The following is a 22,746-nucleotide window of genomic DNA, read 5'->3' on the forward strand; positions in this document are numbered from 1 at the left end:
ACCTTAAATATTCTTAAAATTTATAATACTTGAATTAATAAATTTTAAAAAATAAATTAAGTCTGGGTAGTTAAATTATACTCCCCGCGTGTCAGAGGAGATACGTCTTACTTGCACATCAATTAGTGTCATTATTAGTCGAGTGCTCAAGTGAAAATGAAGGCAGGCAGCCTGGTAATGCAACGTGGCTCTAAGAGCATCTCGTGAATCGACCTCTTTTGGGAGGGTCAGGATCAATCCGAACGATAAAGATTCTTGTCCGCAATGGGCCAATTGCACGGGATGCGGTCGGTCACGGGCTTGCAAAGACTTTCCCGTAAAAACTGGTCCCCCAAACTACAGAGCACTTCCCCATCGGCACCTTAAAAGTTATATGCCTAATATCTAACCTATCTCTCCTCCGCAGCGACCTTGATTTATGGATGATGGGACTAATAAAACATTATCTCCATATTAAACTCGTATTCTCCTTAAGGTCACGCATCTTCGAACTAAACTTGTATTTTATTTTTAGGACCCATCACATATTTCTGTAAACTGACTTTATATTTTCTCGGCAAACTGATCACACATCCCTCTAAGTAGATTGGTAGCGTATCCCTAAAACTCACCTCGCAATATCCCCTTAGGAGACTAACCATGCACCCCCCGAACTAACCTTGTGCCCCCCTCTGCGGACTAACCACACGTCCTCTGAACTAACCTTTCTCCACGGTAGATTGGCTACATGTCTCTCCTCGATGGACTATACACGTATCTCTTCGAATATATCTCATACTCTCAAATCCAATTGTTACACATAGAATAGCACTCAAACTACTACACCTATCCTCCATATCGTTGGTAATAAGCATTAAATACTCACACGTACTTGTGTCATGATTGAGGCCACAAAATTGCATTATGACATGCATGTTATCCTTTTTACTCGATAATTAATTAAGAGCTATAATCTTAATTAATGATAGCTTTTAAGATAAGTGCTACAATATTTTCCCCTCTGTATCCTTATCTTCATGTAAATTAGCGTGACTTGTGGCTGTATAAACATCAACGAGCTATCAGGTAAAGGGTTCTAATCTCTTGGATCACTTTCTTTTCCTTTTCAATCTATGATCACACACAACATGGTATTCGAGGCTCTTTTTCTTCATCACGCTATTAACTTAAACATCATAGAATCCTCTAATCACAATGTTATACTATACTTTAAAAGACATGGAAAAAATACTTAGCAAAACTTGTATTGCATGTGTTCATGAAAACCATGTCCATCGGTCTCAATTCCCCGTACATCCATAGGTCTTAAAAAGACTTTCGTTGTGGGGTTTTATGGGGACCTGCCAATATATTTATTTAAAGGTTAAGCAGAGTAAAATGCCATGATTCATGAGAGATTCCTATTCATGACAGTGTGACAGAGCCCTGCATGTTAGTTATGTACACTGATCTCAGGCAGTCTAACCAGTAGAATAGTGTATTAAAGATTTATTAATACGGTCTTTTGCCTCTTATTTGTTATTTTTGTGTCAAACCTCGTTTTATATTTCCAGAAACCTTTCCTTCTGTGTTATTTTAACAGCATTTGATGATAATTTGAGTCTCGATCTGTTATCCTGATTAGAAATCAATTTTGGAAGCTTTCTGCTCACATGTGAATTAATATAGCTTTTTGGAATACTTGATAAAACGTTCTCAAATGCTTATTAGTTAATTTGTGGTCAGGTACGGCCTAATAGGACATCGAATTGGCTTGAAAGAGAAGTATATTCATTTTTGTGCCAACGAATGAGTGCCAAAATTCATCAATTGTTTAAAATGTCTGACGACTGCGTTAGCTGTAGCCAGAACCTTTAGGAGTCCTTGTACAAGGATCTTTTTGTCATTTAACCAAGCTAATCTGTCTGTTTTCTGAGACGGAACTAGGATCTTCTGGTCAATTAACCAAGCCCTGCATGCAAAACGGTCCGTCAGCTTGGAAACATGGCACTTTCCCCCCCTCGTTTTCTCTACGACTAGAGAGACGGAACAAGCTTCATGCGGTTCGAAATCCTATGTTTACTTGACCTTCACCTTCTGTTTTCCCGTTCCAAGACAGCATGAAGGAAGACACTTGCAAATGTTTTTTTTATGAAGGCACCTCCGATCTCCCTGGAAAACAATCTGTCTATCCAGTGCAAGGGACCTGAGGTAGTTTTATGAGTTGAAGAAAAACGGATGGAAGCCCCAAATATACAAGGAAAATGCTTTCCACACTGTGCAAAAGACAACCTTGAATAAAGCAAGAGGACATGGACGAAGACAGCATGAAGGATGATTTGTATGGGTCCCCGCCAAATTCACGAGGCTTCCCTGTTTAAATGCGTTGAATCGAATGAAAAACTGTCGGCTTGTAGACAGAGCAGAATGCTGCCAAACTCGTCAATTCTTCTTTTTTTCTAGTAGCTAGAAAGGGAATAATCTTTAGAATTATTAGAGGGATGCAATCATGCAATTACTAATGGCCAAAGCTAATCAAGCAACTTTTGCATGTCTTCCGGCGTAGCTCATCCTTATCATTACACAACGATCACCAGCGACCATTTTGTCGCTGTGATAACCCATTTAAGGGATTTCTCCTTTCTAAAACCAATAAGCCAATTGATCAGATGTTTGGGTATGGATCATAGCCACCACTAATACACACCCCCAAGCTAAATATAATCACGCTGTCCTTTTGCATCCTGCTTTAAGCTCGTCTAAAACAATTTCTTAAACCAACGCATCAAATGATGCCCCTAACTCTTTGTGAAATTAAAACCTCGCAGCAAAATTCATGAAATTTATTGCAGAAACTGCGCAACCATTCTGCGCTAGCAAGGATTTTTCGCTTCATAGCATGAATTTGGAACTGAGAAAGGTTGTTGACCTCAAATTATTTGATAGAAATGAGGGAGGGGTTTGGAAATCTTATTATGCAACGTAAAAGCCGCAGTTCACGTATAACAGCGTATGAAACTTAAAATCAAAGCACCACTGGAAAGTAGAAACACAGAGAAGTTGGCACTCAAGCATCCACACGCGGTTGAGGAAATTAATCAATTTCCTAGACTATAATGAATACAACAATGCCTGTCAAAGAATACAAAAGGCGGCATTTTATCAAAATGATTACACAACAGAACACTAATATGCACCCAGCAACAGTGCAAACACGAATGGCTCCGTGCTCCACCACCAAGATTTTCCTCCAAAATCACTCGCAAAATATATGGAACAGAGTGAAGGACAACACCACTAGTTGAAACTCTTTCCAATCACATCCACAATAATCTGCAGCCAACAATAGGACAACAGTGGTCAAGGATAACAAAGGCACTCTAAGAAAATTTTGATTGACGATAGACATAACCATAACCACTTGTATGATGATTGATGATGAAAGTTAGCCCAAACCATTGATAAATTAAGTTATAACTTATGTTGTTTGTTTAATTTATTTGAACTTTTTGTTGAGGTTTTTAATTAGATTTTATTTGTTGAGTTTGATTAGTTATTGTTAAATATTTTATTTATTGAGCTATAAACTCAATTGTTTGTTCTAGCAAGGGTTTTAATATTTATATTCTATTTTTCTAAATGTGAGACAATTTTTTCTGAATTGAATAAAATTTGCAAAGTTGGTGACTTTTCCAATCCCTACTCTTCTTCAGCCTTTTCTTTTCTTTCTTTAACTTCTTCTTCTTAGCTACTTCTTTTCTTTCTTCTTTAACTTCAAATTTCTTCTTGCACCACATCAGCTTTGATACTAGAACATGACCTTTTAATTGTTCTTACAATTAAACAATCTATGGGCTTGTTTAAATTCCTGACATTCAATCTTGTTCATAAACCCTAGATTTTGTGGGAAGCTTTCATCAGCCGGGAAAAAAAAATGTGGCAGTACAAAAAAAAGAGTTTCTTTTTTTGCTTTTTCCCGTTTACTATCAAAATCTAAAAAAAAAAAACATAACAAAACACCTTTAAATCAATTTTGCCCCAAAATTGTAGCCACTATTCAACTTCCCCACACAGCTAACAACAAGATCATACCAAATCAGCCACCCCCACTACCACAAAACCAATTTCAGCCACCACCAAATCAGTCTAACACCAGCAGCCAAACCGACCTCATTCATAGACCCGATTCACGCCACCTAACACTGCAAAATCACATCACGTTGTCAAACCCAGCAGCTCTTGATCACCAGAACACCCAGTTCAACAAATCCCACCACTACCCAACAATTTATCCCTGAGTCTTCACCACCCACACGCTGGAGGATTTCACCAGATGAAACCAATAACAAATTTTTCTCTGTTTCTATAGTCCCCTTCAATAAACAATTAAAAGTTTTCCCAGGAGACCAACAAAGTTATTGAGATTCTATCGAATTTGAGGGCTTCGAAATAAGGGATTTCAAAAGCCTCGATTGCTAGAGAAAAAGAGAGAAAGAAACAGAGGAGAGGACCTTCAGATTCCTTGAATCAAATCTTTAACAAAAAGAAAAGAAAAGAAAAGAAAAACAGACTATCTTCCTGGAATAGCAGCAACAAACCAATAGCACTTTTGCAGACTTCAAGCCAAACAACAACGCCTTCAACCTTGGCCACCAGACATCCATGCCAACACACCATTTCCCTCAACCAGCTGTGGCAATTTTGATTTCTTTAACAACAGCAACAAACCAGCGAACAGACAGCCAGCACAACAAATCAGATTTTGAAAGAGGGGTGAAGAAGGAGTAGTTTTAGAAGTCTTCCTTGTTATTTTACTTTTCTATAAAGTCCTGGTTGTTTTTTTAGTTGCACTCTTCTTTCTTTTAATTTGATTTAAAAAGAAAAAAAAAGGTGTAAAAAAAGTCATGAAAAAATGAAGTGACAACGAAAACAACAAGGAAAATTGAAGGCAGCAAAAGGAAGTCCCGAAAGGCAGTAAAAGGAAGTCATTTGGGACATCACTGACAATAGCTCCACGACGTCAAGGATAGCTCGCATGTTCCAAGTAGTTTATCGTCAAGCAATTTGATCAATAAATTACTCTACCTTTTAATTTGTTGAATTTAACTTTTCTAGTTTTCCGCTCGTCCATAAGTTGTAATTAATATTATTTTTGTGCCTGAAAATAAATAAATAAATAAGTTTCATTTGGCATTTTTATTTATTAATTTTTTTGCCTATCAACCTCTTTCATCATTGATATCTAGCATTAGTCCTCTTTGTTAATTGTGAGTTCTTATTTGTGACATTGTGTTTAATTAATCATTTACATTTAAGGATCTAATAATATATACTTAAAATTTTCTTGGTGCATTTTGTTCTTGATTAATCTCCATGTAAAAAAAATAATTGAATTAGCTTTATTTTTGTATTGTGATTTTACTTGCAAGAACCATTTTTAATCTCAATTCCATTTCTAAGTTAGTGTTACATGCATTTGTGAATAATCATCTAGTATATAACTTTAAGTTTCCAATTACCATGGATTCGACCTTAAGTGATATCTTTAGAACCAATGATGAACTAAACACCGTAGCATTTGAGATAACTAGGTTGGGTGTAGTTAGATATGCCTTGACACAACCCGAGGGAACTGAAGATTGGAGAAGGACTATATCTTTCACACCTATATCAAGTGTAGGGATAAGTGTTGCAAGATTATCATTAATAATGAAAGTTGTATCGATGTAGTATCTCGCTTAGGCCTAAAACTTGTTCCCCATCCTAAGTCATATAATGTGTCATGAGTTAATAATAACTCCATAGCAATCAATGAGAGATGTTTGTTCCCTATCAAATTCCTAGACTATCATGATAAAACTTGGTGTGATGCAATTCCATTGGATGTAGGACATGTCATTTTAGGAAGGCCATGGATATATGATTTAAATGTCACCATTTCTTGTTGATCAAATTCATGTTCTTTCACTTTTAAAGGTAGAAAGATCAAACTCATTGGATTACCGCAAAGACCTAGCAATAACAACAAGAAAAGGATGAATGTGAACGAACAAGGACTTAATACAATGAGTCCAAATGAGTTTGAGAATGAGGTTGAGGAACAACCTATTATGTCTGGTTTAGTTGTAAAAGAAATTTCAAGAAACTCTCTGGTAGAAATTTCAAGGAAGAAGAAAAAAACACTGACCTATGCAGTTTAATTTATTAATGAAATTGAGGAACCACTCGTTATCAAGTTTAAAAATAACTGCTCAATGGCACATGCAAGTATCAATCGAAATAATATTCTAAAACAGTTAGTTGTTAGTGAGAACAGCATCAAATCCAATTCAACTAATCCTAGTCCCAAACTAGTTGGAAATGGGCAAGTATTTAATAAAACAAATTTCAATTTCAAAACAACTTTTTCTGCTTAAGACAATATCAACTCAAAGCAACACCGCAATGCAAACTATGCACCTTATGTGTGTTGCCACAGTAGTTATAAATTGTGGATCAATGAATCACTAGAACAAATATACAGAAATAAACTGTTATATGATCGAAAAGTGTACAGAAAATTCATGCATCATAGAATTGAAGGATTAAAGACACGGAGTGCGGCCATTACTCCACTGTGGTATTAAGAAGCATACCTAGTTTCGTTCACGATGAGGGGTCCTTTCCCTTGACTATTATGACAGGGCATTGTGCCTGGTTGGTGCAGTAATTGCTTACACTTCCCAGAAACATCCTGCTCACAAACAAAACACTTCAGCAATTTTAGCATTCTGAAGGAGCATATTGACATGCCAGTCATGCCTTTATGTCTAAGCTAATGAGATCATGTTGTTACAAAAGAAACGAAAATAAAAACTGACCAAGCTTTGTTGCTTGACGGTCTATCAAATTTTCAAATACATGGTTAAATCGAGAAAAAGCAAATGAATGTATTTAAAATTCCTACAATTAATCGAAATGAAAAGTTCAGTAGCTAGCATCTAAAAAGTAACTCAAACAGCAACTAACAAGAAACCTTGTGCATATATCTATTTATTGGGAAAACAAAATCATTTGAGGGTTGGTTAAATGGATGCATGAATGGCTATTATTAAAGAGCCCACATTTGTAATCTTTAGCTTTTTTGTCCAAAATAACCATTAAAGAAAATGCTACTCCTGCTAGAAATAACGGGTTGCACTGGGTGCAATCATATCAGTAAAGTTGCCCATGCGTAACTCTAACTCTCAATCGTCAAAATTACCACCAGGATTAATATATGCTCAATTAATGAACTACAAGAACCAATACTACATGACATCTTTATTTTTTATTTTCAACATCAATAAAACGAAAAAAGTTATTGTAGCTCCAAAATACTTGTTGTCAAATAAATTAATCTCGAGCTGCACTAGCTACCTTTTAATAGGGCCAAAAGAACGACATCCCATCACAAGCAAATCGGCGGGCAGATTCTCAGCAACTTCACATATCTTCTCCTTTGGATCCCCAATCACCACTTGTGTTTTCACATTCACCTGAGCATTAAAGTAATTCTCAGCAGAATAGCAAAACGAATTAATAGAGATAGCAACTCATGAAGCTGACATGACATGACCAAAAAAGAAAAAGTTACTTTCTTTTCACGGCAAATCTCCAAGGCATGTTCTAGAATCGCCTCCGTAATCCTCCTCTGATGCGCTTCAATCGCCGCCGTGAACGCAGGCACCTCCAAACCACCTTAATTGATCATTTCAAGAAAACCATTGAGTAATTAAATTAAAACGGAAATCAGAATTCAAGCAGTAACGAAAGCAGAATACAGATGGTTTCAGTACTTAACTGGGTCCGCCAAAAGGGATGGCACCGGGATTAAGGCCAGCAGCGATAGACGGTGGTGGTTGGACATGGAGGATGACGAAGGAGCCAGGGGTTTCAGTGGAGTCGGGAGCAGGAGATCGGAGCTTGAGGTTATCGAGGGCATATCTCAAGGCGTTCATGCTCTCCTCGCTTCCATCAACGGCTACGATCACGCATCCAAGGTTTGCACTCATGGTTTGATGGATGGATGGATTGATTTTTTACTCACTCAGCTCAGCTGCTAATTACCCTTCCGAGGATCGAGTTGACAACCGAGTCCTAGATATTTCTGTTTCCGTGGATTTGTTTATTTTTTGTATTTGTTTACGTGAAAATTAGATAGTGACAAACAGAGAGAGACGTGATGATGACGGCTCTTTGATGCGCGCCAATACTTAGACAGATTATGGGCCGAATAAGGCCTTTTATGCAATGGGCTCATAGTACTTTTCTAGATAAACTATCACTTGTTCAAAACCTGTAGTTTTAAATAATTTCTCCCGGGTTTCCAGGCTGGGTCCAGTCATCATCGTTTGAACTTCAAAGAATTTTCTCATGCTTTTGGGTCGGTTCGTGCAACTTGCAAAATTCTTGGAATTTTCGAATTTTTAAAGCAAACTCCTCTCAAAATTCTCTCACTTTCCTCTTTCAAAGTATATTTTCTTTAAATTCTGCTGACCAAATACTTCAAATAAAACTTTAATTAGTTATTTTTGGTGAATTACAGTAATAACTTTATTGACATGTCTCGACATTACATATCACCTCAATTTTTGGTGATTTGACTATAACGCTCTCCGGATCTAAAAATATATATATATATATATAAAAACATTATTTGTTCCTATTTCTAAGATGGGCTGTTTTACGAAAAACAGAAAAAGAAATGCCCTTCTAAGTTCAAATTTGGTGTTTCTTCTTTATATTTATTTTTAATACTATGTTCTTGTTAAATCAATGCTGGTTAACAAATTTTTTCAAAAAAATAATTAAAAAACTTGTTCAAGAGCATGATCAAAGGGAGAAACCACCTTAGTTAAGTTTTTCTCTTGGAATTGAGTCCATGAAGACTAAAATTGAATTTATTGATTTGTATAATTCGCTCACCTTCTTTGTCCTTTCTTAATTTTTAGGGACTAAAACGTGATAAAAAAAATTTAGACCAAGAGATAATAACTCGAAAGAACAGAGAAAATATGAAGAAATTGATATTTAAGGGATCAAATGGGACTTTTACATGGTTTTATTCTTTTTTGTTTTGCAAATTGCTTTGTTTCTTACCTTGTGTCAATTTTGGCAATTTTATAACTTAAATGTAAACTTCGATAAAAACAAGAATCAAAGTGTTGAAAAAGGTGCCCTTACACAATACAAATGAAAAAAAAAACAATTTTTTTTTTCGTTAATTTTGGTTTTTGCTCCTTTTATTATTATATTTTTTTAACTGAGCCCTGTAATTGTATTCCCGTAATGGCAACCAGCAATGCAATGGAGAAATAATATTTGCATGATATATACGCGAGAACATGTAAAGAAATTGCATGATATATACGCGAGAACATGTAAAGAAATTGCATGATATATACGCGAGAACATGTAAAGAGAAACAAGCCCCGGGATGAAAAAAAGTTAAACAATCAAAGCACAAAAAACAAACAAAATTCAGGGACCTAAAAGGAAATAAGGCTACGAAAAGCGGCGTGAATAGTGAAATGAGTGCTGGTGAACCGTGCACATACCGTAAATCACCTAACTGACACAGTTTGTGCTTTCAATTTTTTTAATTAAAACTTATAATTGTATTTTGTATCAGGAACATTTACTGTAATGTAGAAATAGATTGTAAGAATAAATAAGGGTTAATTCAACTAATTAGGTCATGAGTTTGCGCCCTAAAGATCATCAGTTCCAGTTTCACAAATTTTAAGGTCATTGAAGGCTTACATGATAGTTAACTTCAGGGCCCGTGGGGTTAATTGAGATGTATGCAAGCAGGCACGGACATCCACATTAATTAAAAAAAAAAAACAAAGTTCTTTGTTCCAAGTGCAAAAAACAAAAAACTTTAAGGATCTTTTTTAAATTGTGAACAATAATGCAAACAGTGAAAAGCCTAATTTAGAGTGTAGTATTAATTGATATTATTAATAATTTCACATTATTGGAGATAACTTTAATCTTCCATTTTACTTTTTAGGGGTTGGTTTAGCATAATATTCCTGTACGTGGAAGAAAAGACCAGAAGCCAAGCCAAAAGCCTGTTGCTTTTATTTACTGATCATAGGCTGGCTATCTGTGTTTTAACTACCGAGGCCATTGCTATGGTTGTTTTACTTTCCTCCTTTTTCCTATTTTACTTCAGTGACTCACGCCATTTGCATGGTCTCCAGACAACCCTGCAAATGCAGCACACACCTGATGGGAAGACACTAACTATGTGACTGGTGCCGAGGGAAAAAAAACGTTTAGTTAGGTGATACAATCGCATGTTAAAAAAATAAGAAAAACCAATATCAAATATTAAAAATTAATATTGAATGATAAAAGAAAAGGAAAAGAAAATAAATTCAAAAAACATTATGTCAGTGTACGTTAACTTGTTAAATTTATGATTAAAGTTATTTGATAGAAACAATAAATTTAAAAAACCATCAAAACTCAATCTTCAACTAATAAAATATTAAATAATAAAATTAAAAAAATATATACAAAGCGGGGGAAAATAGTAATTATAGGAAAAAAAAAGACCTAAGCCCGCCAGGGTCAACCCCCAAATCCATTGGTCAAGTTATGAACTCGGGATAACTCGATAGAAAGGTAAGCATGAAAAACCAATTTTGTAATTTTGTTTTTTTTCTTTCCCAATTTTGTTTTTTTTTTTTCACAAAATTATATTTGTCAATTTTATTTTTTTAATATTAAGTTGGTTAAGAATTTAGTTTTGTAATTTTTTTCTTTAAGACACTGTAAATTGCTACAATGTTTTCCCATATACTTTTTTTGTTATGATTTTTTTCAAAATTATTTTTTGATTTTATTTTTTTAATATTGAGTTAGTTGAGAATTACAGTTGTGACTTTTCTCACAAAACAATGTGGATTGCTACAATGTTTTCCAATATGGTTTTTTTTTTATGATTTCGTTCAAAATTTTATTTGTCAATTTTATTTTTTTAATATGGAGTTGGTTGAGAATTTAGTTTTGAAATTTTTTTCTTTAAAACATTGTAGATTACTACAGTGTTCCCCCACATGAGTTTTTTGTGGTTGTTGTTTTTGTGTTTTTTTATGATTTTTCCCCAAAATTATATTTGTCGATTTTATTTTTTAATATTAAGCTGGTTGCGAATTATAATTACAATATATGGAAAAAGCAATGTAGCTTTCTTCATAAATTACCGTGGATTGCTACAGTGTTTTCCCCGCATGTTATTTTTTAATGCTTTTTTTCTAAAATTATCTTTGTCGATTTTTTTTTTTAATATTGAGCTAATTGAGAACTACATTTAAAAGTAAGACTAAATTATGTGGGGTAAGCACTGTAGCTTTCCTCACAAAACATTGTGGATTGTTATAGTATTTCCCTATATGATTTTTTTTCCTGTTTTTTTTGTTATGATTATTTCCAAAATTATCTTTGTCGTTTTTATTTGTAATTATAACACCATCAAACATATTTATTTTATAAGCTCGCGGTAGCGCGTGGGTATGCCATAGGATATAAATATAATTGTCCCATATGAACTATTATGAAATTACTTAATCACCCTAGTAGAATGATTTATTGGTTTTTTTATAGGGGCAAAATAGGTATTCCATGCTGATATTTGAAAATATCACCCATTCCCTTCAAGTTTTTCACCTTGGTCCTGTCATTTAATCTCACTTTTCTTCAATAAATTAGTCTAAATTGTTCTAGAATCTGGTCCACCAAAGGCTAGACCGGGGGGGAAAGGAAAAAAAGCACTATGAATAGTTTGTTCACAATACCTTGCGTTAGGATTCATAGTGCACTGTGTCTAATAAATTATATCATGTGAGTGGATTGAGAGTACATTGTATAAATCAATTCTCTATACATTTTAGATTTACTGATAATAATTATAAACACCGCAGGAAGATATCTTTTCTAATTATTTTTAAAATATTTTTTATTTAGAAATTAATTGAAATAATATTTTTTTATTTTTTAAAAATAATTTTTGAAATCAACGCATTAAAATGATTCAAAAATACAAAAAATATTAATTTGAAGAAAAAAAATTAAATTATTTTTTTTTAAAATACTTTTAAAATATAAAAACAATAATACTTGTTGCAACTTATTAGATGCAGGACCCTATAAATCCAAATTCCAAAGACGAGTTGGCTAACCCTAAAAACAGAGAAAGTATCTTTTTATACCTTTAGATGCTCAACTAAGATCCTACCTACTTGCCTTTTCTTTTTCTTTTTCTTTTTTTTCCTGCTAATCATCTCTAGAAATGAGACAGCTTCCAAAGAGGCATTTATGCATGGATTAACCTCTATCAACTAGCAACTCAATTAGGCATTTATGGTGGTTGCAATTATTTTAATTTCTTTTTGGTAGTGTTTTATCACGTGGTAGTGGTTGCTTTTCAAATTATTTTTCACTTTAAAATATATAAAAATAATATTTTTATATTTAAATTAATTTTTATATTGAAAGAAAATTTGAAACCAGCACAATCAACAAACGGTGCCGTGCAGATTTCTCAACACAAGTTTTTTTTTTTTTCGTGGCGCAGTTAAAATTTAATTCCGGGCATCGCAGTTAAAACTGCACCAATCACTATTTTTTTTTTCCAAGAAAGCAGTCATTTTACAAGTGTGGCACATAACTTCTAACTCATGCTGTCCATTGAAAGAGAAAAATGCTGTTGTTATCACGGAAAGGAAGGGAACAGTTCATGATTGTGGTGGGGAAATTTCATCAGGATCACCACTCAAACATTATCCGTTGCCCGTATAAGAAGTTGGAACCAAATGACGGGGAAAGAGTTAGGAATTTTGGAAGTTATGCATCCAACTCTGACTATCCATTGACTAATGAATCCAACTACCGCATCACCAGATTTATAATTCTCGGTAAAAAAAAAAAAAAAAAACCGAACATAAGAATTGTCAAAACCCTGTACCATTACTGCTATTTTACTGTTAATTGTCGTTATCGTTATTACTAATATATTCTCCTGTTTCACTGCGGTTTGTACTATTTTTTAAAATAAAATTAAAAAATATTAAAAGCATGAATTTTTTTAATAATATTATTAAATTCAATCAAGCTACTCGATTTTAAAACTTGTTAATCTGACTTCTTACATGATTTAAGTTTCGTATTAAATTATATAAAAACTGATTCAGAATGAATTATTTAATTTAATGAGTTTAATATAACTTGAACAACCAATAAAAATATGACATAACTTAAAAAAAACTTTAAAATGATTTTTTTTAATATTAGAACGGTGTCAGATTGGATCGACATCTCTCACCGTACGACATTGGTAAATGATAATGAATTTCAATGAAATTAATAATTTTGTTGTTTTTGTAAATTATTTTTATTTAATTTTATGATAAAATTAGATACTTTCAAAATCACGAACCAACATAAAAAAAATATTTACTTGAGATCATAATAACCCTGTGAATTTTTTAAAAAAAACTATAAATTCTATTTCTCATTCAATCCAATATTGAAAAAGAATTAAATAAAAAAACAATTAGAAAAATCAAATGACCGGAAACTAAAAAAACAAACATACCAGGTTTGATGAGTAAATCCGCTAAACTTGTAAATCTGGTAACCCGAGTCAACACATCAAATCTGCAAACCGGGTAATAGACTCCATTGTGATTAATAACTTTTTTAAAAAAACTTTTTTTTTAACCATATGATAACAAAAATAAATGGTTGCAAAATTAAGTGTCAAATCGATACCAATATTTTTTTTTCATGATGTAATAACTTCGTAGAAAGTAAAATGAAACAAATTATGAAACTCAATTCTCAATCAACCCAGTATCAAATGATCAAATAAAAAAATGAATTAAAAAAAGAAGTTAAACTCGCTAAACTCGTCAACATGCTATAAACTTTCTAAAATTTAATAACATATTTTTTCTAAATTGAGTTTAAATAATAAAAAGAAAAACCACCACTAAACCCGTGAATTGAGGCAGCCAGAGCTATCTCGTCAAACTCATAAACCATGTCACTGACTCTACAAAATTTGATAGCCTGGTTTTTCAGAAATCATTTGTTATCTAACTATTTTTTTAAAAATAAACCATACTGCAATACGGAGATATTGTTTTGATACCAATTTAATACTATGATATTTTTTTTATGTTGCAATAACTATATAAAAAATAAATTAAAATAAAATATCAATCCAAAAATTAAATTAAAAAAAATCAATAACTAAAGGCAAAAAAGGGGTCAAAATACAGAAAAGAAAACAATACTAGTGAATTACTATTGTGATTTACAAAACTAATTGGCGCAGAAACAATTTTTCACATACCTTCTAACTTTATACACTTAAAACTTAATAAAATAAAATGAAATTACAAAATTTACATTACAATTTTCACTATCGACAGCCAAACAATATTGTTTCGACTGATTAATATGCTCATTTTCATTTAAAATCTTTGAAATTTTGTTTTTGAAAGAAGAGAAAGTTACCATATTATAATGTTGTTTATCATTTTGGTCCAGCTATACTTTAAAAAACCTTAGAGTTTTTTTTTATTTTTAAATTATTAATTTTTATATCTTTATATTGTTTTAATATATTGATATTATAAAAAATAAAAAAATATTTTTTATATATTTTTAAATAAAAATTACTTTGAAAATAACTTAATCGTGATAAAAAAAATATATAAATCACGAAAAAAAAAAACGGAGACCGGTGGTGGGGTCTCATGTCCGAATATTTGACGAGCAAAGAATTCACGCATCTGAATGTCTCTTAAAACAAAATTCCTTTCCCTCAACCATTAAATTTCTTTTTTTTTTTTAAAAAAAAACAATATTAACAAAATTATAAATCCAATTGATTCCCACTCTTTTAAAAAAATCTATCTCATTTCACAACAATAACAAGAAGCCCTAAAATCTCGATCAGATTGTCCGAAAACCACAGCAACAATCAAAGACCCCTAATCTTTCACACTAGCTCGACATCGAAAAACCCAGTCAAGTTATTTTTTGCTCAACAAACCCTCTTTTAACCCTCACCGTCGGTTTTTTTACCAGTGGCTTCGATCTAGCAATCAACCGATGCAAAATCGTCAGCGAGGACAGCACCTCCATCCATGTACAAGATAAGGAGGTTAAAGATCGTGAAATTTGGTGGATGCTGCTCATTTTCATAAATGCATGTCGAGGGGGATCTAGGGTTTTCGAGCCTAGTGGTCCTTGTTTTCTGTGTAGTGGTTATTCCGGTGGGTTGGTTTGTAATTAGGTGTAAATGGCGGGGAGTGGTTGCGAGAAAGGAGGAGATCAAGAGGTTGATGGTTTTAGCGGCAGAGGAAGCCGCCAGGGCCGAGTTTGAGGCCACGGTTTCGTACAGCACCGTTCCGGTTTCGTACGGCACCGTTCCGGTTTCAAAAAATAATTACCAGTGTGTTGTTTGTTTTTGCCCGAGAACGACACGGTGTTCCCGCTGTAAAGCTGTTAGATATTGGTATGTTAATTCTGCGTCAATGCTTGATTTTAATCTGGGGTTTTAGTCTTTAATGCGTTGAATTTGGGTTCGTTTCCGGTGAAATTTGATGTCTTTTGTTGCTGTTTTTTTGTAATGAAGTGAACTGGAGTTGATTGTTGATAATAATTGGGTAATGTTACGGAAGCGAAGCTGTTTTAACAGTATACTTTTAGAAGAATCTGATTCTTTGCTTCACATTGTTCCAGTTAAACAGGGAAGGGGGAAAAACTGTGGAATTAGGTGCTAATTGTTGAAGGGAATTCCGAAATAGAGGTTTAATCTGTGTGGAGGGATTTCTGACTCACTAAACTAAATCATAGATCTTCTTCGTTCGTTAGATGCTAGATGTGAGCTTAGCTAGTTTCTTGTTTTGCGTGGGTTATATGAACCTTTCATTCATATGATAGTGTTGTTAAGTGCATATGAAACTAAGGAGAAAACTTGTATTACTAACTGAAAACATTTTAGCTTGTTAAGAAGACAGTGTGGTGAGTGTCAATCCTTGAATGAATTTTTAGAGATCTGTATCTTATAGATCAGGATCTGTACAACTGGTTTTATACATATATAAGTCACTACTGGAAAACTGCAATCTAATGTTTATCATCATATGAAATTAAATTCAATATATAACTTTTGAATGTCAGCAGTTCACGACATCCATGTGCTCTCAATTGTGTGAAGGCATTAGTGGGAAATGTTAATGTAAATTACATTTACAATCTTCAAATATTGCAAGTTGGTAGTATACATGGATTAGGATGAAATACTTGTTTGAAGTATATAGTGTTTAGTTCCGCTATTATTCTGTTATGTAATTTTACAAAGGTTGTTTTACATAATCAGGAGTGTCCTAAATCCACTATTATTCTGTTATGTAGTTGTAAAAAAGTTGCTCTGCATAATCGGGAGTATCCTGCAATTTAGTATGATTTAGTTCGCTAACTTTTGTCGAAACATGTTTTATGAGGACCTAACAAGGTTTAGCCAACTGTTGATGTGTTCTTCTCTACAATCTATAAGATTGCCTTTTTAATTGGTGATAATAGTTTTTGTTGTTTTCCTTTTCCACCTTCCTTAAGTACGCTTCGGATCTTTCTATTTGTATATTTATGTCGCAAATTGGTTTGTTTCAGTTCTGGTAAGTGTCAAATTATCCACTGGCGACAAGGTCACAAGGAAGAATGTCGTCGTCCTCCCACCACATACCACATTAATGATGATGGAGGCAATCCTGGCCAGAGGGCGGCAAAGCAAGACCAACATGATATTTATGATGGCAGATATGAGAAAAGACCAATTGAAACATTCTCCGTGGAACCTGTGGTGTCTGATTCCAGTTACTCTCCTGGAGTTTCACTCTTAAAGGATGATGATATTATAGTTGATTCTGTTTTAGACACAGAGGGAGCAGATTCTATTTCTGAATCACCAGGCACCTCATTTTCTGGATTTTCCACTCCTACGGGCTCTTCATTTTCTGGATTCTCTGCTCATTCAAATGGGGAATCATCTGACAGTGTTTCTGTAAGTGAGAGCATTAGTTCAAATGAAACAGAGGGATCAGACAGACAAACACCGGCTGATATTGCCCCTGATACACTGGAGTCCAGTGTGAACGAGGTGGCTACGACCAAACCATCATCTCCAAAGTTTGCTACTTTGGTTGATTCTATAGGTAGTTTTAATAAATTGAGTAAATCAAATCATGGCAATGACAGGGAGAGTCAATGCTCATCTAGTTCTTCAAGCCATAGCATAAGTGCCGGGAATGATGAAACAATCACAAAACCAGCAAAGGTTTCTTCTGGTTTCTGGTGGAGAACTCTGGATTCTGTTGGGCCCAGCAGTGATGCTGGGGATGGATCTGCTCTGTCAAATTTCAATGGCCCTGGTAACAGCAAGTCATCTAATGACAAACCATCCCTACTTTTCAAGTCCAATCTATCTGGAAGTGATGCTCTCATTTCGCATGCAAAAAGCTCAAAGGTGAACAACATCATATCGGATGATGCACCCCCTTCTGTTCCTGGCGTCAGTAGGCCTGCTGATGGAGCAGTTTCACCAGAAAAGAATGGCTTTGATGCTCTAAAAGTCAAGAGATCCCCAACCATAAGTTTTGAAAGGTCCAATCTTGTTGATAATAACTCTGGTGGAGGTTCAAATGTTTCCATTGAGAGTAAATCTGTATCATCGTCCTCTCCTTATGCACATGTTTCTTTCAGTTCCGGAGGAGTTAAATTAGATCCAAGTGCTTCAAAAGTATGCAGATCTCAAGCTTTGAGATCTGAAAGGTCAAATGTTGTTGTTGATGACATTGTTGATACTTCACATCTATCTAAGTACAGATTATCATCTAGTGCTTCTCAAACCCATTTGAATTCTAGTGTCGGTGGGCATTCAGTTTCAAGTGTGAAACTTGGAGGAAAAGTTGAAAATGTTGAACCAGGTGCTGCTGCTACTTCTCAAATTTCTAGCTATTCTCCAAGTTCTATTAATGGATTGAAGTCATCAGTGTGGAAAGTTGTTGACCAATTCAGAGGACCTAAATGTGGGAGATATAGTAATAAGGTTTGGGTTATAAATTGATTTTGTTTACATCTCTTACATTTTCTTTTTCTCGAGATGCAATAAATTTCCATGAGTTTATTTTTGGCTTTTCAGGGCCTTTTCCCATATGATTTATTTGTGAAGTTATACACTTCAAATAAGGTGGAAATGCGACCATGTGGCCTTATCAATTGTGGAAACAGGTACATGACATGTTTCTTTTGTAGGGAAAGCAGATTGAAGTAACAAAATGGTGTATTTTTACAATCACTTGTAATTAAAATGGCTTCTTTATCCATTATTTTGCAATATTAATACCACATGCAGTTGTCTTAATGTTAATTATGCTAGTCACTATCTGATTGCATCTTCTCTACTTTTTATGTCAGCATTACATAAACTACCCCAAGTTGTTGATAACATATCCCGTGTTCCATTTCTGCAGCTGCTATGCTAATGCTGTTCTACAATGCTTGGCATTTACTCCTCCTTTGACTTCTTATTTTGTGCAAGGGCTCCACTCTAAAGCCTGTATGTTTCTCATCATGGTCAACTTATTAGATTCAGCATGCATTTTTGAATAACATGTTTTGCAACTTTTTCAATATTAGCTAAGGCCATTCTTTTCCATATCAGGTGTAAAAAAAGAACGGTGCTTCTCTTGTGAGTTTGAAAAAGTAATTTTAAAGGCAAAGGAAGGGAAATCTCCGCTTTCTCCCATTGGCATACTATCCCAATTACAAAATATTGGGAGTCAGCTTGGTAATGGAAGAGAAGAAGATGCACATGAATTCCTGAGGTGAGCTGGTTTCTTTGCTCTGTGACCAATGAAATAGCAACTTGCATGTTTTTATGATTTCAGCTTTTGGAGAATTTCTTGATAGAGAATACATGAACAACAAACAGGTATGCAATTGATGCAATGCAATCTGTTTGCCTTAAGGAAGCTAGGGTGAATGCAGTAGATTCCTTTGAAGAAGAAGCCACTCTCATAGGCCTTACATTTGGAGGCTACCTTCGCTCAAAGGTAATATCTTTTGGAGTTAAATGACACTCAAAAGATTTAATGCAAATCGATTCTCTTTTTATTTCCTTTTCTTTTCCCCTAACTCTCATTAGCATCTAGGTGCTCTTTTGAGAAAGGTTCAATAATTTAGATTATGCATACAAATTTGCTACTGTTTGCAGATTAAATGCATGAAGTGCCATTACAAGTCAGAGTGGCAGGAAAGAATGATGGATCTTACTGTTGAAATAGAGGGGGATATAGGGAAGCTTGAAGATGCACTTAGACGATTCACGGGTACCGAGATTCTGGATGGGGACAACAAGTACCAGTGTGGCAGGTTCGTCAATTTCCTTTTCTGATAAAGCTCTTGAGAGTATTGTTTCAAATGTGTTTATTCTTTTGGTGACTTGTTTTTACCAATTTCTATATTGCAGTGAGACAGTGCAAACTGATTTAAACCTTAAATAGTTTAATATTGATTTTATATTTGAGTTGTTTGACATTTGGACCAAACAGTTTGTAACTGAAAACATACCGCAGTTGTGTTGCTTTGTGTTATGCTGCCTGTACAGCATTTTGATGATTGCTCTGCCAGTTTTTACTTCCAAGGAAATATCAAGATCTGACTTTTCTATTAATTCTAGTTTATATTGAATCTTCTCTTTTGTTGGAGTTGTTGGCTTTGAGCATTCAGAGTTTGTTTACCATCATCATTCTGTTCAGGTGCAGATCTTATGAGAAGGCTAAGAAAAAGTTGACAATATTGGAGGCTCCTAATGTCCTTACAATTGCATTGAAGCGCTTTCAGGTAGATCTGGAGATCAAAGATGGTATTTTTTTATCCAGTGTTATAGGCAAATTCTTATTTCTTTTCTTACTGTGCTTGATTTTACAGTCAGGTAAATTTGGAAAGCTCAATAAATCTATTCGGTTCCCGGAGATCCTGGACTTAGCACCGTATATGAGTGGAACTAGTGATAAATCACCCATATATAGGCTTTATGGAGTGATTGTTCACTTGGATGTCATGAATGCTGCATTTTCTGGTCACTATGTCTGCTATGTCAAAAACATCCAGAACAAGTGGTTCAAAATTGATGACAGCACAGTATGTTCTCTATCTTAATTTGCGAAGCAAGTTTATTTGGTCATTTGATGTGTTTTTCTCCTAGTTGTTGTACTTGATTAACTTCTAGTTGTGACAATCTCTTCACTTTGGTCCTGGGTATATTGACATCGCCCTGACATCTCCATCTCTTATATAAACTAAAAGAATTTATTTTTAATTATCAGCCATTGGTTACAAGAAAAGTTTGGGTTCTGTTGCTTTGTGCTTTAGTCAAGGAACCTTTGACATTTTCTGTTGCATTTGGGATTATTATCTGATTAAGTCTTTTATTTAGATGGCCAAGCCTGTGTGTTGTTTATATTGTTTATCTCTATGAAGAAGTCAAACCTTGATTATTGGAGACAAACATATGTTTAGCCTATGTCTGTGAGGTACAAACTATAAAGAATCAAAATTTGTTTTCATTATAGCAGTATCTTTGAAGGCTGTGGTTTGTTTTGGGTCTGGAAGTCTTTTCATTGTTAGACCTATTGGTATCTGTGTCCCAATTTCTTCTTAGGGTCTCCCGGTGCACTGTTTCAGTGTTAACGCCTTTCTGCAATACATCAATATTTTTTTTAATGGATAGAACATATGCTTGTGTGTTTGTGCACGAGCTGTGAGTTTTTGATCATGGTATTGACAATTATTGGCTAGGTTACAGCTGTGGAACTTGAAAGGGTTTTATCAAAAGGCGCTTACATGCTTCTTTATGCAAGGTGATGGATCTCTGGAGATTAGTTCTATGAAGGTTGAAATTTCTTCATGTTCTTTTGTTGTAGTGTTTGACTCAATTAAATTTTTGCAGGTGCTCACCGAGGGCCCCAAGACTGATAAGGAGCAGAATAATATCTTCTGATCCAAAAAATAAATGCAGTCCCTCCAAAATCAAGGCAACAAACACTGCATTGAATTCAAGATCCATGTCTATGCAATCCAGTGTTCAATCGCATCCAGATTCAATTCCTTCGGACAATTTGGCCAGTGTTGAATCTTTCTATTTGAAGCTCCACCGGCTTCTGAGGATTTCAGAAGAGGACTCATCAAGTGACAATTTCTCTTTTACCAGTGGCAATTCCGATGAAGCTTCCTGCAGTACTGACAGCACCCATGATTCTACAAGTACTGATGACCTTTCTGATTACATTTTTGGAAGTTGGAACTCTTGGAGGAACACATCTGATTCAGACACTTCTTCATCTTCCTCCCCTTTGTACTCAAGGTATTCACCCCATGCTGATAAGAACCAGAATGATTCGCATGCATATTCAAGGATTGGGGGTCCTGATCTTTCGGACAGGATACCAAGCGGGGGGAGGAAGCTGGTGGATCTGGAAGGTAAGAGGGGAAATTCTTTTTTGCATCCTGACACGACTGAACAATGTAGAAAGTTACCAAGTAGTAATAGTTGTAGGGATAAGGTGTCGACAAAATTAGGATCACTTAACCCTTTAAATGATGTAAAATCCGGGGTATCCTTTAGAAGATCAGTAAGCGAAAGAACAGACTAAGCATTTCATGACGAGGTATTAAGTTAAAAGGGGTAAATAAGAGTTGGGAAGGAGGGGGGCTGTATGTAATCTATACTCTTGTAGTTGGCTTTGTTTTAAAATAGATCGGCCGTCACCATTTTTTCAAATTCCTTTCCGGGAAGTCCTCAAAGTGTATAGTGCAGAGGGGGTCTTTTCCAAACCTTGTCCCAAAAGGGTTTTTGAACCCCATACAGTTGTTTACTTGAGAACAAATATAAAAATGATCTGGTAGATATCGCATTATAAATGCTTCTTTGTCAATATCATCCTGTTTCCCACTATCAAGTTTCTCTCAGAATGTTTTTCACAAGCCAGCTGATGAAAAAGCAGTCTGGGCTTGAGTCCTCTCTAATATGGAACTACAGGATTGTTTGTGAGCCCACTCCTCATGCTATGGTAATCTATCAAGATCCCCGCAAGTCCAAAAAGAAAAAAAACGGCCCATATTTTTCATAAATGGACAGGTCTTGTGATAAATAGGATAGACATGTAAACGAATGAAGGATAAATTTGTATACCCACTGCATCTCATTTTTACACTGCATCTCCCCTTTCTTCTCGTATGATCTTGCTTACTATATTTGCAACTGTAGCATTATAATTTGTATGGTTACTCTTGCTCCTATGAGGATAAATTTGACCCTCTTTCTCATTCTCATCTATGTATATGGGATATTTTAAAAAGTAAATATCCTTCTTAGTAGGGGGTTCAAGAGAAAGAATCGAAAGGATGATTTTACTATATATTTTTCTAGCTTAGTCTTACTCCTTTCTAGTGGTATTTTAGTGATGGCTTCTATAGAAACTAGACAGTCCATTGGATATAATTGCATTTTATTGTCGTTTCACACCCTAAATTTTTTTTTCGATTTAATCAATCCTTATTTGACGAAAAAAAGGATATCTTGATGGGGGTAAAGAATGGGGAAAATCCCCCCCCACCCCCACACACACACACAATGACCCAATGTCCTTGGCAAGGCACATT

General features: G+C 34.6%; 2 protein-coding genes across 6 annotated transcripts; one reads left to right on the forward strand and one right to left on the reverse strand.

Annotated features, from left to right (window-relative positions):
- Positions 1-2,914: 2,914 nt before the first annotated feature.
- Positions 2,915-8,165, reverse strand: LOC7461816 (universal stress protein PHOS34). 4 transcript variants are annotated; one of them, XM_002302301.4, is made up of 5 exons: positions 7,802-8,165; positions 7,595-7,698; positions 7,378-7,496; positions 6,615-6,712; positions 2,915-3,312 (listed from the first exon to the last, which is right to left on the reverse strand). In XM_002302301.4, the coding sequence occupies exons 1-4, from the start codon at positions 8,010-8,012 to the stop codon at positions 6,625-6,627; spliced, it is 522 nt and encodes a 173-aa protein (XP_002302337.3). In that variant the 5' UTR covers positions 8,013-8,165; the 3' UTR covers positions 2,915-3,312; positions 6,615-6,624. The 4 variants fall into 4 exon arrangements, with proteins under 4 accessions (XP_002302337.3, XP_024449955.2, XP_024449956.2 ...); XM_024594187.2 differs by having other exon boundaries at positions 6,615-6,730; positions 7,802-8,158; XM_024594188.2 differs by lacking the exon at positions 2,915-3,312 and adding an exon at positions 4,466-4,687 and having other exon boundaries at positions 6,615-6,730; positions 7,802-8,160.
- A 6,732-nt stretch (positions 8,166-14,897) lies between these two features.
- Positions 14,898-22,019, forward strand: LOC7461817 (ubiquitin carboxyl-terminal hydrolase 16). 2 transcript variants are annotated; one of them, XM_024595203.2, is made up of 11 exons: positions 14,898-15,538; positions 16,696-18,130; positions 18,224-18,312; positions 18,555-18,640; positions 18,746-18,908; positions 19,016-19,136; positions 19,298-19,455; positions 19,848-19,926; positions 20,014-20,226; positions 20,884-20,945; positions 21,035-22,019. In XM_024595203.2, the coding sequence occupies exons 1-11, from the start codon at positions 15,228-15,230 to the stop codon at positions 21,735-21,737; spliced, it is 3,420 nt and encodes a 1,139-aa protein (XP_024450971.2). In that variant the 5' UTR covers positions 14,898-15,227; the 3' UTR covers positions 21,738-22,019. The 2 variants fall into 2 exon arrangements, with proteins under 2 accessions (XP_024450971.2, XP_002301091.4); XM_002301055.4 differs by having other exon boundaries at positions 14,900-15,538; positions 19,842-19,926.
- Positions 22,020-22,746: the final 727 nt, after the last annotated feature.

This window comes from Populus trichocarpa, chromosome 2 (assembly GCF_000002775.5).
Source record: "Populus trichocarpa isolate Nisqually-1 chromosome 2, P.trichocarpa_v4.1, whole genome shotgun sequence".
Taxonomy (NCBI): domain Eukaryota; kingdom Viridiplantae; phylum Streptophyta; class Magnoliopsida; order Malpighiales; family Salicaceae; genus Populus; species Populus trichocarpa.

Bases quoted from the DNA above. Each gene is read 5' to 3' on its own strand.
- LOC7461816 (XM_024594187.2), bottom strand. From the start codon at position 8,012: ATGAGTGCAAACCTTGGATGCGTGATCGTAGCCGTTGATGGAAGCGAG. The intron at 7,699-7,801 runs GTTAAGTACTGA...TGATCAATTAAG, and splicing joins CATCCCTTTTGGCGGACCCA to GTGGTTTGGAGGTGCCTGCG. The intron at 7,497-7,594 runs GTAACTTTTTCT...TTTAATGCTCAG, and splicing joins AGATTTGCCGTGAAAAGAAA to GTGAATGTGAAAACACAAGT.
- LOC7461817 (XM_002301055.4), top strand. From the start codon at position 15,228: ATGCATGTCGAGGGGGATCTAGGGTTTTCGAGCCTAGTGGTCCTTGTT. The intron at 19,456-19,841 runs GTTCGTCAATTT...CATTCTGTTCAG, and splicing joins AACAAGTACCAGTGTGGCAG to GTGCAGATCTTATGAGAAGG. The intron at 20,227-20,883 runs GTATGTTCTCTA...ATTATTGGCTAG, and splicing joins TCAAAATTGATGACAGCACA to GTTACAGCTGTGGAACTTGA.